Genomic DNA, 12,481 nt, shown 5'->3' with positions numbered 1-12,481 from the left:
AGATCGCTAGAATTTGAAAATACACAACCGGAGTTCAAGTATCTCGGGGTCTTGTTCTCGAGTGAGGGATCAATGGAGCGTGAGATGGGCCGGAGAATCGGAGCGGTATTGCAGTCGCTTTACCGCACCGTTGTGACGAAAAGGGAGCTGAGCCGGAAGGCAAAGCTCTCTGTCTACCGGGCCATTTTCGTTCCTACCCTCACCTATGGTCATGAAGGATGGGTCATGACCGAAAGAACGAGATCGCGGATACAAGCGGCCGAGATGGGTTTCCTCCGCCGGGTGGCTGGTGTCTCCCTTAGAGATAAGGTGAGAAGTTCGGTCATCAGGGAGGGACTCGGAGTTGAGCCGCTCCTCCTTCGCGTCGAAAGAAGCCAGTTGAGGTGGTTCGGGCACCTAGTTAGGATGCCACCTGGGCGCCTCCCTAGGGAGGTGTTCCAGGCACGTCCAGCTGGGAAGAGACCAAGGGGTAGACCTAGGACCAGGTGGAGGGATTATATCTCTTCGCTGACCTGGGAGCGCCTTGAGATCCCCCAGTCAGAGCTGGTTGATGTCGCCAGGGAAAAGAAAGTTTGGGGCTCTCTGCTGGAACTGCTACCCCCGCGACCCGACCACGGATAAGCGGGAGAAGATGGATGGATGGACAACCGGAGAAAATCTGCCACTTCCTTATAGAGCCCCTCCTCCAACACACACGAACGCGCACATGACCAATGAGGGCACGAGATAAGTTTGTCCCCCGATGGAAGGCTGACAGGCAGGGAGGCCATCCAGTCCGTTTAGCCGGGCCGGCTAAACGGACTGGATGTACTTTTTACAGTACAACAGTAGGCTTGTTTGAGACAAGCAAGACCTGCGCAGTTGGGTTCAACGTCTTGCTAGTGCGTTGCATGATGGTTAGTCATTTTGTCCGACTTGCTCTGGAGGCTCGCCCACATGAGACTTTGAAATCTCGCGGGACAAAGACGCCCGCAGCCTTGAGAGCGAGGCGAGGCGAGTTGGCGCACTTGCTCTCCACGAGCTGCGGAAGCGAAATGCTTGATGGGAAACGGCTCGCTGGTATCTCGAGCTGAGCGCTCGTTGGTGGTTTTTACCACGTGCTGCTGATGAAGCTCTCCAATTGGCTGGCAAAAGTTTGTTGTTGTTTTGTGTCAGTTTTACGTCGCCACATCCATTCCCATTTTTCATCATTGTTCCACAATGTTTATCATCATGAAATTAATATCTATATATTTTATACTATACTGCTTACCGTTTTCATACTTTATATATCTTAGCATATTCATACACACTGTTCATACTGCTCACAGGCTGATATCTAGTGTATTCATACACACTGTTCATACTGCTCACAGGCTGATATCTAGTGTATTCATACACACTGTTCATACTGCTCACAGGCTGATATCTAGTGTATTCATACACACTGTTCATACTGCTCACAGGCTGATATCTAGTGTATTCATACCCCCCTGTTCATACTGCTCACAGGCTGATATCTAGTGTATTCATACCCCACTGTTCATACTGCTCTCAGGCTGATATCTAGTGTATTCATACCCACTGTTTATTCATCATTCAATTCATTCTATGTTATTCTGTAGATTGTGTACATTACTTTCCACTTCACTGCTTGTTGCACCTGAGAAGCTAAACTGCATTTCGTTCTCTCAGTACCTGTAATCTGTGCAATAACAATAAAGTTGAATCTAATCTTGAGCAGGAACAAATGTATTTACTTAGTACATATCTGACATTAACGATTAAACACATGTGTGCATTCTTTATAAATACAAACCGAGTCAAGCCGACTCCGGAGGTGGCGGTATGCACCTTAAAGTTGTTTGCAATCCGCCAAAAAACCGAGAGAAGAAGAAGAAGAAGATGAAGAGGCCGTCTCCGAGCTGTCCGACTTCAGGCGAGCTTTTTGAGACCTCCCCCGGCTGCGATCGGCTACTCTCGTCTACTTTCGAGGCGAGCCGCAATGTGTCTCAAACAAGCCTAATATTACGGCTTCTTCTTTTTATGGATTTTTTGTCAAAGCACTTCAGATATTCATTGCTATCGGGATGTTAAGAGCATTCCATGGAATATAACAAAAAGTGTATCTCGAGCCGGTTTCTCAAACTTACCTACCCCACCTTTAAGTTACTTTTTTTACCCTTTCAAATATGGAGATTTCCTGGGAAACTGCAATAGACCTTTTTACACGTGTTCTGAAAATATATGTGGGCTGAACATTTCATGACAAAAAGATCGTAAAAACCAAAATACTTGTGTACAAATTATATTAGAGAAATAATGGGGAAGAAAACCCAGCGTTATGTTTTGTCTAAAGTTTTGCTTGTGTCCGTTTTGACCTAATGGTGACTCACCAATCCTGAGTTTGAAGCTGTTGAAAGAGTGTGTGTTGATGAACTCCAGTTTGTTCATCAGAGCGATGGCAAACTCCACCATGGTGCGCACATGGCTGTAGGACATCTCCACTTTCTGTAGGGGGCGCCAGAGACCATGTTTACAGAGAGCAGGGTGGCTAAGAGTTTGATTTTAAAACATAGACGTTATTAAAGGTAGCTGTAGTGAACGAACCTTTTCCTCATCGCCGAGTGGAGCGTGCCTCAGCCCCGCGGCGGCCATGTACGTACTGCCGATGGTCTTTATCTTCTCCACGGAGCAGAATTTGGGCTTAGAGAGAAGCTGGAAACAAAAGAGTGCAGTTAAGGACACAGACCTTACGTGACACGGGGGATGTTTAATCTTCCTCATACCAGTGTGCGAACTATACCACGGTCTCCGGGGGAGCCGGGATTTTTTTATTGTGAGTGAGTGGGTAGTGGGTGGAGCTGCGGGCAGCGTGCAAGCAGGCGACACTTTTTCATGAATCATAAACTCTAAATATAATTTTATTTCACTTATTTTACACCTTTGAAAAAAAAAACTATGCCCACATTTATTTGGTCATCATATCAGTATTTTAGAGAGCTCCCCCCAAATTTCACAAATCATGTTCCCAGGGGAGCTCATGTCACCACTAGGGGAGCTATATCTCCCCCTGCTCCCCTCCAGTTCGCACCCTGCCTCGTACCTCATCAAAGTCCGATATGATCTCGTTGAGGAAGCGCATACACTCCAGCCCGTCCCTGTTGGCGCTGCTCTCGCTGTAGAACTCTTTAAACTGAGGCACCGAGGCGAACATCACACACACACCGTTGTAGGACTGACTGTACAGGTCCTGAAACACACATTTTAAATGAACAAGGACGTAGTTACAACATAACAGGCATTTGAAACCATCAACTCAGTGTCTAAGTGTTAATGATTTTCTAAATGGTGGATTTCTACTTTTCGGATATGTTTTCACATTGGGTTATTGGTACAAGAACATCGTGTTCCCAAATAAACCTGAATCACAATGCAACTAAATCAATACAAATATATCATATCTCTTAACATACATGCATGCAAACCTATTTTATTCAGACCTCACGGTTAACTTCAGTGATCTCAAATGCATTTTGTCTTTCAATTTCAATCTAATATGAAACTCTGCATACAGTAACAAATCTAAATAAAAGCTCTTAATGTCTCCTTGGAAAAACCTTTTTAAATATATAATAAATACAAAAATAAATTAATATTTATATGAACATAAAAACACGTGAGAATGTAAAATAAAGAAATCGAAAAAATTATTAGAAACTAAATAAATAAAAACTTTGATAAAAGATGAAATATGAATATAAATTTAAGATGTTGTGTTAGAATATATACAGTCGCTAAGCTGGCATAGCTAACCAGAGAACAACACTGGCAGAGGACGGGTATTTAATACCTGGTTGCGGATATTTTTGCCAATGAAGTAGGAGGCGACGTGGAGCGGCAGCACGTTCTGAAGGAGCAGCTTGTTGACGTTCTCCATCGTCTCCATCTCCTCCCTCTCCGTCTTGAAGCAGTGGTCCAACAGGAAGTCTACCCGGCAACTCAGCTCGTCCTGACAGACACAACACATATCCAATGTGGATATACAGTAGATTGATTTCTTTTGTGAAATGAAATGACAAAAACACACACATACCTGTCTGGCCAGTATGAGGCACACGATGTAAAAGATGACCAGCCAAACCCCGGACATGATCTGAGGGTCCTTCAAGATCCCCGGCCTGTAGAAAGACACGCTTTTAGAGACACTCACACATAATCTGGTATACTTCTTCTTCCATTACATAATAATAATAATATTAATACATTAGATTTATATAGCGCTTTTCCTGGTGCTCAAAGCGCTTTACAAGCAAGTAAAGAAGAACAATAATAACAAAAGTGAAAGGTGCTAAACTAGGTGGAAAGAGGCGTTAGTGGATTAGGAGTTGAGTGAAAAGGTGAGTGTTGAGGGACTGTTTGAAGGATGTGAGAGTGTCTTAACAGAATACAATGTCCTAATACAGTGTCTTGTGTCTGAGTTAGTGTGGCCTGTCCCCCTGCGAAGGCCTCTCGCTACAGAAAGCTCTTGAATAATTGACGGTGATCTGAAACTCCAGATAAGGATTCACAATCTGGACTGAGAGTGTTGGACAAAAGGCGGGACATCTAACACCAGCAAGGAGGACACAGCGAGGACTATAGATCTGTGAGTGACTGTGCACGAGTGGAAAGTGACCTTTACTGAGACTAAACAATAGTACTTGAAGCTGTTTGATCTAACTTTAAACTTAGCTTAACTTACTGTATGATATGTGTGCTTTTATTGTGTTATATTGTACATCTTTACCCACTGACTTTCAATTCCAATAATTAGTTTATTGGGTTTTTCCACCAGCATACAGGTATCTATCAGAGCGTGTATCAAAAGTAGGATCAGGGTCCGGTGTTGGAACGCCTCCAAAATGCAAAAGGTTAATCAGGAATGAATGGGAACTTAACACATTTGAAAAAGGGCCCCGTATTTCCCCAAATGCGTTTTTCGGAGCCACTCAGAGAAATCCTCATCTGCAGCTGTCGTCCTTATCATTCTGCCGCTGCGTGACTCACTTGGTGCCGTTGGTGTAGAGCATGTCGATGAGGCAGTGCGACCTCGGGGCGTAGACGTGGAGGAAGAGCGCCAGATAAACCACCACGGCCAGCGTGAGCAGCAGCGCCTTCACAGACAGGCACGTCCGCACGAACACGATCACTCCCAGCATGGCCAGCAAGCAGCAGTACAGGTAATACTGCATGTTTCAGGAGAGGAGGAGGAATGCGTGTTATGACAACGAGGCGTGACGTTAGTGACTGAACTGAAGCTCTAGAGAAACGTACTCTTACTATCAGTGACTGTACTGAAGCTCTAGAGAAACGTACTCTTACTATCAGTGACTGTACTGAAGCTCTAAAGAAACGTACTCTTACTATCAGTGACTGTACTGAAGCTCTAGAGAAACATACTCTTACTATCAGTGACTGAACTGAAGCTCTAAAGAAACGTACTCTTACTATCAGTGACTGTACTGAAGCTCTAGAGAAACATACTCTTACTATCAGTGACTGCACTGAAGCTCCACATAAAGAAACGTACTCTTACTATCAGTGACTGTACTGAAGCTCTAAAGAAACATACTCTTACTATCAGTGACTGTACTGAAGCTCTAGAGAAACATACTCTTACTATCAGTGACTGCACTGAAGCTCCACATAAAGAAACGTACTCTTACTATCAGTGACTGTACTGAAGCTCTAAAGAAACGTACTCTTACTATCAGTGACTGTACTGAAGCTCTAAAGAAACATACTCTTACTATCAGTGACTGCACTGAAGCTCCACATAAAGAAACGTACTCTTACTATCAGTGACTGTACTGAAGCTCTAAAGAAACATACTCTTACTATCAGTGACTGTACTGAAGCTCTAAAGAAACATACTCTTACTATCAGTGACTGCACTGAAGCTCCACATAAAGAAACGTACTCTTACTATCAGTGACTGTACTGAAGCTCTAAAGAAACATACTCTTACTATCAGTGACTGTACTGAAGCTCTAAAGAAACATACTCTTACTATCAGTGACTGCACTGAAGCTCCACATAAAGAAACGTACTCTTACTATCAGTGACTGAACTGAAGCTCTAGAGAAACATACTCTTACTATCAGTGACTGAACTGAAGCTCTAGAGAAACATACTCTTACTATCAGTGACTGTACTGAAGCTCTAAAGAAACGTACTCTTACTATCAGTGACTGAACTGAAGCTCTAAAGAAACGTACTCTTACTATCAGTGACTGCACTGAAGCTCTAAAGAAACATACTCTTACTATCAGTGACTGAACTGAAGCTCTAGAGAAACATACTCTTACTATCAGTGACTGAACTGAAGCTCTAAAGAAACGTACTCTTACTATCAGTGACTGAACTGAAGCTCTAAAGAAACGTACTCTTACTATCAGTGACTGCACTGAAGCTCTAAAGAAACATACTCTTACTATCAGTGACTGAACTGAAGCTCTAGAGAAACATACTCTTACTATCAGTGACTGTACTGAAGCTCTAAAGAAACGTACTCTTACTATCAGTGACTGAACTGAAGCTCTAGAGAAACATACTCTTACTATCAGTGACTGCACTGAAGCTCTAAAGAAACATACTCTTACTATCAGTGACTGAACTGAAGCTCCACATAAAGAAACGTACTCTTACTATCAGTGACTGCACTGAAGCTCTAAAGAAACGTACTCTTACTATCAGTGACTGCACTGAAGCTCTAAAGAAACGTACTCTTACTATCAGTGACTGTACTGAAGCTCTAAAGAAACATACTCTTACTATCAGTGACTGAACTGAAGCTCTAAAGAAACATACTCTTACTATCAGTGACTGAACTGAAGCTCTAAAGAAACATACTCTTACTATCAGTGACTGCACTGAAGCTCCACATAAAGAAACGTACTCTTACTATCAGTGACTGCACTGAAGCTCTAAAGAAACATACTCTTACTATCAGTGACTGCACTGAAGCTCTAAAGAAACGTACTCTTACTATTAGTATTATTACTGGCTGCTATTTTGTATTTTCACAATGAACACAATCTGTAATAAGTGTGCAATATATACTTTCACTTCCACTAGTGTTACCTGGCTGCTATCAAAATACTCTATACATGCTACACTTTATTTGGTACTTGTTTCTGTCCACCTGGATGTGTGTTTTTGTGAATTTCTATTTTGATCTTTAATATTTAATGCGTATCTTTGGCGCTTTATTTTTCCACTTCCACACATCCTGATTCTGATTACCCAGGGTTATAAACAACCTTATTTGATGAACTTTAGGGTACAGTTCTCTTTTATAGGTGGAGAAACATTGAAGGCCAAATATTAGTTTGCCTATCAAGTGTAAAAAACGAATTCAACATAACCGGGAAACTTAGTTACACATCAATTCTGTATTTTAGGATTAGGAAATGCGGCTTCTATGAGACGATAATGAATTATTTAACTTAACACATTTTATTTCTTGTTCTTTTTAATCTTAGCATTTCTTTCTGTGTGTTTTAGTCCTTTTTTTAAATGTAGCTGTTTCAACAAAGCTTCAGGTTGTTTTTCGTAGGAATTATAAGACTTTTAATATAGATGAAACTTTGAGAAATAACTTGTGGAGGTACTCACAGGCCCAGAGTAGAGCTGGAGATCCTCCAGCTCCTTCCTGTCGGTGATGGAGGTGCAGTTGTTTCCTGGGATGAAGATCTGAGAGACAAGTGAAAGGAAAGCGAGAAAGTGATTGACAGAACAACAAATGGATCTATGAATAATACGTTTATTTATTATAGCACCTTTCACGGAAATAGATTTCACAAAGCGCTTCACAAGTAAGAACTAAAGTTTCTTTAACATTTTTTTTTTTTTTTAATGAAATGTTGAAGTGACCAACTGACTGTTTTTGTGTTGTTGTCTGAGATAGGAAAGTCTCATTTTGTTATCGTAATGTCCATGTTTTGTGTCTGTAGCCTGTACCATAAATTAAAAAAGAAATTAAGCGCACAGAAACGTGAATACATTAACAACACGAGGCAGACATTTAAGCTTAACAGAAAAACAAACCCAGACCCCGTGGAGTCCTGAAAGGAACACACATAAGAACAGAACACCTCACACACATCTCAAGTAGAAACAAAAGCCAATGTAAAAAGATAGGTCTTCACTTCAGTGGTTTTTAATGACAGGGAAAGAGAAACATTGTGACTGAAGATCAGGAGGCGGAGGAGGAACTCACTAAGTTGAGGAAGGCCATCAGCAGCGTGATGAGCAAGCAGAGAACGACCACGAACAGCCGCAGCACCGCCCGGCTGGAGACGCCGCGAGACAAACCGGAAATCCACTGAACAACCAGCGGCATCTTCGAACGCCATTTCTGCAAAACAAATAAACACAGGCGGGCTGATTCAAAAGTTTAAACAAGCACAAGTAAGTATTTATTTTCTCCCAGGGTTCCTACAGCTTAAGACATGTTAGATGTCAGACTTTTTAATCCCTCTTAAACGACTATTTAAGGCCAATTTAACCACAAACAAAATACTTTTTTTGCCTGGTTCCAGTTTCAAGTCATGACGCGAGATCTTAAAGAGCCATCCCCTATTGAATCTGCCTCGAACTAAATATAATGCAAGATACATGATTTACAAAATAGATTTCACCCATTATTTAGAGATTATAAATTGCAATATCAGGAAAAAATGTACATTCTTACCACATGTTAGACATGATATAGATTGACATTAATGTAGACATATTTCTACCAATCAAGGCCTTTCTTGGAGTCATCTTAGAATGCTTTGAATAATGAATTAAAAGCCTCGTCACTCTCTCTCTTCCTCTTTTATTGAGACTTTCATTTGCTGCTGTTAATCACTATAGCGATCACCTGTTGATATACAACTCAATACATAACTGCTTGATTAGAAACAAACCAGTCACTACTAATTTACCTCCAGGTACCCGGTGAACGCGATGGACAGAAGCAGCACAAACACCGGGAAGGTGACACCGTACGATACCGCCAACTCAAAGTTACTGAGAAAACAAATAATTAACATTGTTGAAAAATGAGTAAGAGACTTCTATTTCATAATAAGTGAACATTAGGCGCTCCTCACTTCTTAGAGACGAGTATCTGGACGGCGAAAATGGTGACGAAGACGAAAGCAGTGCAGCTGATGGAGTGGTGCAGACCTTTGACCTCTGACAGTCTGAACTGAAACACATCAATATTAGACACGTGGATAGGTTATTGTTCTGCACACAGGAACACACACACACACACACACACACACACACACACACACACACACACACACACACACACACACACACACACACACACACACACACACACACACACACACACACACACACACACACACACACACACACACACACACACACACACACACACACACACACACTTGCTCAAGTTACCTTTCTCTCCAGGCTCAGGTCGTTGAAGAGCAGGGTCAAACAGTTGAGCTTCTTCAATCTCCTCCTAAAAGAAAATAGGAGAAGTTGAAATATCAAAATAAGAAGTACAGATTGTACGAATGATCATAAAACAGTATAAAATGAAAAATACAATATATTTATTGAATAATCTAACAATTTACATTCACAATGTTGCTGTTAATTGGCCTGTTTTTTGAATATATTTCATAATGCAGAAGGTGTTCAAAACATTTCCCCTAACGGCCCGTCTACACTACAGGCATCGAAAAATGCTTTCAACGCTTCGCCCATTCATTTGAATGGGGTGACGTAGAAGATTTTTAATCTTCGCCGAACTGCATTGTGGGGAGCATGGCATGGCTTTGCAAGCACCACGAGCATCTATCGGCATCAAAAGTTGAACAATGTTCAACTTTTGAGGCTCGATGCTTGGCATCAGCCAATCAAATCCCGCGTATGCAAATCTGCCAGTACAAGCGCTAGCCAATCAAACTATGCTGGGAGAGACTACGCAGGTCATTTCCTCATATTCAAACAAATGGAGCGGTAGTGAATCACCCGGTGCTGAATGATCAGTCTCTGTTCATCTACCGGGATACAAACCGGAGGAGCGAGGCATGGAGGGAGGTGGCAGAGACAGTGGGTGAAACTGGTAGGTTTTCGCCTGTTTGGGGATTTTATATCCAGTTTACTTCGTTTTAACATTGCTATTGCTTTGTATGCCGGGGGCGGGAGATTCCTGATTGGTTGTTGGTCACCTTGGGCGCGAGAAATCGCCAAGCCTCAGACACGCCCAGCTTCAAGACTTTTTGATGCCTGTAGTGTAGACGGGCCGTAATGAAATGAATGAACTCTATGTCATTCTCAAGTCTTGTCTCTTTTCTTTCCGGGATATGTTGGACGATTTTCAACCGACTAAACACACAACATATTTTTGATGCAAACCTACCCTGCATTGTCCATGGTGTCCAGTGAGCCCCTCATGCCGTTATCCACAAGCAAGCTGTACAAGAACAAAACAGGAACCCATTAGAAAGAGAATCCCTGCTTCTCTGTTTTTGCATCACTGCTTTTTGCTTTTCGGGGGAACTTACGTGTTGGACTGGCCAGGTTGTCTTTCCTGGATGCACACACAGACACAGACACACACACACACACACACACACACACAGACACACACACACACACACACACACACACACACACACACACACAGACACAGACACACACACACACACACACACACACACACACACACACACACACACACACACACACACACACACACACACACACACACACACACACACACACACACGCACACACGCACAATAAGAATACAGACCAATTTGAAAGGGGACGTCACCAATAAAACTATGAAATAAAAACGTCTAAAATACAACAATATAAAATAAATAATAAAGATTAAAAGACCAATTAAAAAGGGGGAGGTTGCTAATAAAAAGCTAATCTAAGAAGATGTGTCTTCAGCTGTTGTGTGTGTTCCTAGAAAGAATATATGTACAGTAAGAAAACCCCATGATGTAATTTCAGTATTTTCCAACCACCTGTAAGTATTTGTACTTTCATGCTCAGATGAACAAGCGGAAGAAACAACAACAAGGAGTAGATCGGCACAGATACGTACTGCGGAGTAATGTGATTGGTTCAAGGTGTTATTAGGGGTGACGATTGGCCGCAGTGGGTGCGTGGCATTAGGGTTGCTGAGGTCTGCGAAGGGATGGATGGTCCTCCAGGACTGCATGTACTGAGACATCCGGATGGACGCCCGCTGCCTCGTCTCTCCTGATGCTAGGTGGTTCCCCTAACATTCAGATTTAGATTCATTTAGTTCACTGGTTCTCCTTTAAAGCTCCCCTGTTGTACTGTTTTTCATTACTTTCTTACAGCTCTCAGATATATACAAGACATGTCTCTGATTGGCTCCGAACACCAAACAGATCATTGCAGCATTACCCATAATCCCCTCTGTTTCAGCCCTGTTTCCAAAGTTCTGATTCTCTGTCTGTTACTTTAGATCAGGGGTGTCAAACTCAATTTCATCACGGGCCACATCAGCATTATGGTTACACTCAGAGGGCCGGTTGTAACTTTAAGACTATATAAAAATGCATATATAAATATTTGATATATATAAAATAATGTATTATATTACATTATTGCCTCTGCATTGGAGTATTATCGGATAGGGTAATAACTTCATAATTAACTACGTCTGAAATCAGAAGTCAAGGGCAAATAACTGCAAGTCTCTTCAGTGCGCATGTCACAAAATTATTTTAAAAGAAAGATCAAATTCTGGGGGGGAAAAAAGTCACAAAAAAAAGTAACATTTTGAAGAAAAAAAGTCAAATTCTAAGAAAAAAGTCAAATGAGAGATGCATTGTGGGACATGTAGTTTATGGGCAACGTGCTTCTGTAAATCGGCATGTAAACGTATAATAAACATATTATATTCTTTGCAAGCTCTTGTGGGGCCGCATGAAATGAAGTCACGGGCCGGATTTGGCCCCCGGGCCTTGGGTTTGACACCCCTGCTTTAGATGAAAATAAGGAGCCCCTCCATATGGTTTTTAGAGATCATTAACAAGTTTCCAGGGTTTAGGATCACCAAAGATGTCGGTACACTATATAGACGTCAACATGATAAATCTGCACGTACTTAAAGAGAGTTTCCTTTCCGCTTTTTAAATTAAGGTAAACCTGCTTCCCTTTATGTACACATACAGTCTATGTCAGGAAGTTGCCACTTAATTTAAACCAGAAACTTGACACCTTCATTTGTCAAATCTAGTATTAATTAAAACATCTTTGGGTTACAAGTTGGACTGTAAGCTTAGTCAAATTGATGCATCTCATCAAGTGAATGCCTTTGAGGTGAATTCCATTTTTAAATCTTCAAATGAGACGAAAGACGTTTTATGACACCTTTCAACATTTTGCAATATTCATGATTTACCAGAGTACGTCGTCTCCTTTTTGCCTTGGGGTCAAT

General features: G+C 41.7%; 1 protein-coding gene across 2 annotated transcripts in view; it reads right to left on the bottom strand.

Annotated features, from left to right (window-relative positions):
• Window positions 1–12,481, bottom strand: part of LOC117463673 (adenylate cyclase type 4-like) — a 43,689-nt gene that overhangs the window by 3,144 nt on the left and 28,064 nt on the right. For both annotated transcript variants that reach the window (XM_034106042.1, XM_034106043.1), the window contains exons 10-24: window positions 12,446–12,481; window positions 11,114–11,290; window positions 10,560–10,585; window positions 10,415–10,468; window positions 9,445–9,508; window positions 9,123–9,220; window positions 8,955–9,039; window positions 8,243–8,380; window positions 7,639–7,716; window positions 5,029–5,207; window positions 4,076–4,160; window positions 3,833–3,991; window positions 3,086–3,232; window positions 2,590–2,697; window positions 2,376–2,490 (exon numbers count right to left, since the gene is read on the bottom strand). The exon at window positions 12,446–12,481 is cut by the window's right edge and continues 115 nt beyond it. In XM_034106042.1, the coding sequence (XP_033961933.1) occupies window positions 2,376–2,490; window positions 2,590–2,697; window positions 3,086–3,232; window positions 3,833–3,991; window positions 4,076–4,160; window positions 5,029–5,207; window positions 7,639–7,716; window positions 8,243–8,380; window positions 8,955–9,039; window positions 9,123–9,220; window positions 9,445–9,508; window positions 10,415–10,468; window positions 10,560–10,585; window positions 11,114–11,290; window positions 12,446–12,481 (1,549 nt within the window). The remainder of the gene's footprint in view (window positions 1–2,375; window positions 2,491–2,589; window positions 2,698–3,085; window positions 3,233–3,832; window positions 3,992–4,075; window positions 4,161–5,028; window positions 5,208–7,638; window positions 7,717–8,242; window positions 8,381–8,954; window positions 9,040–9,122; window positions 9,221–9,444; window positions 9,509–10,414; window positions 10,469–10,559; window positions 10,586–11,113; window positions 11,291–12,445) is intronic.

This window comes from Pseudochaenichthys georgianus, chromosome 18 (assembly GCF_902827115.2).
Source record: "Pseudochaenichthys georgianus chromosome 18, fPseGeo1.2, whole genome shotgun sequence".
Taxonomy (NCBI): Eukaryota; Metazoa; Chordata; class Actinopteri; order Perciformes; family Channichthyidae; genus Pseudochaenichthys; species Pseudochaenichthys georgianus.
Note: the sequence above shows the minus strand (reverse complement) of the source record. Positions and strands in the feature narration are given on the sequence as shown.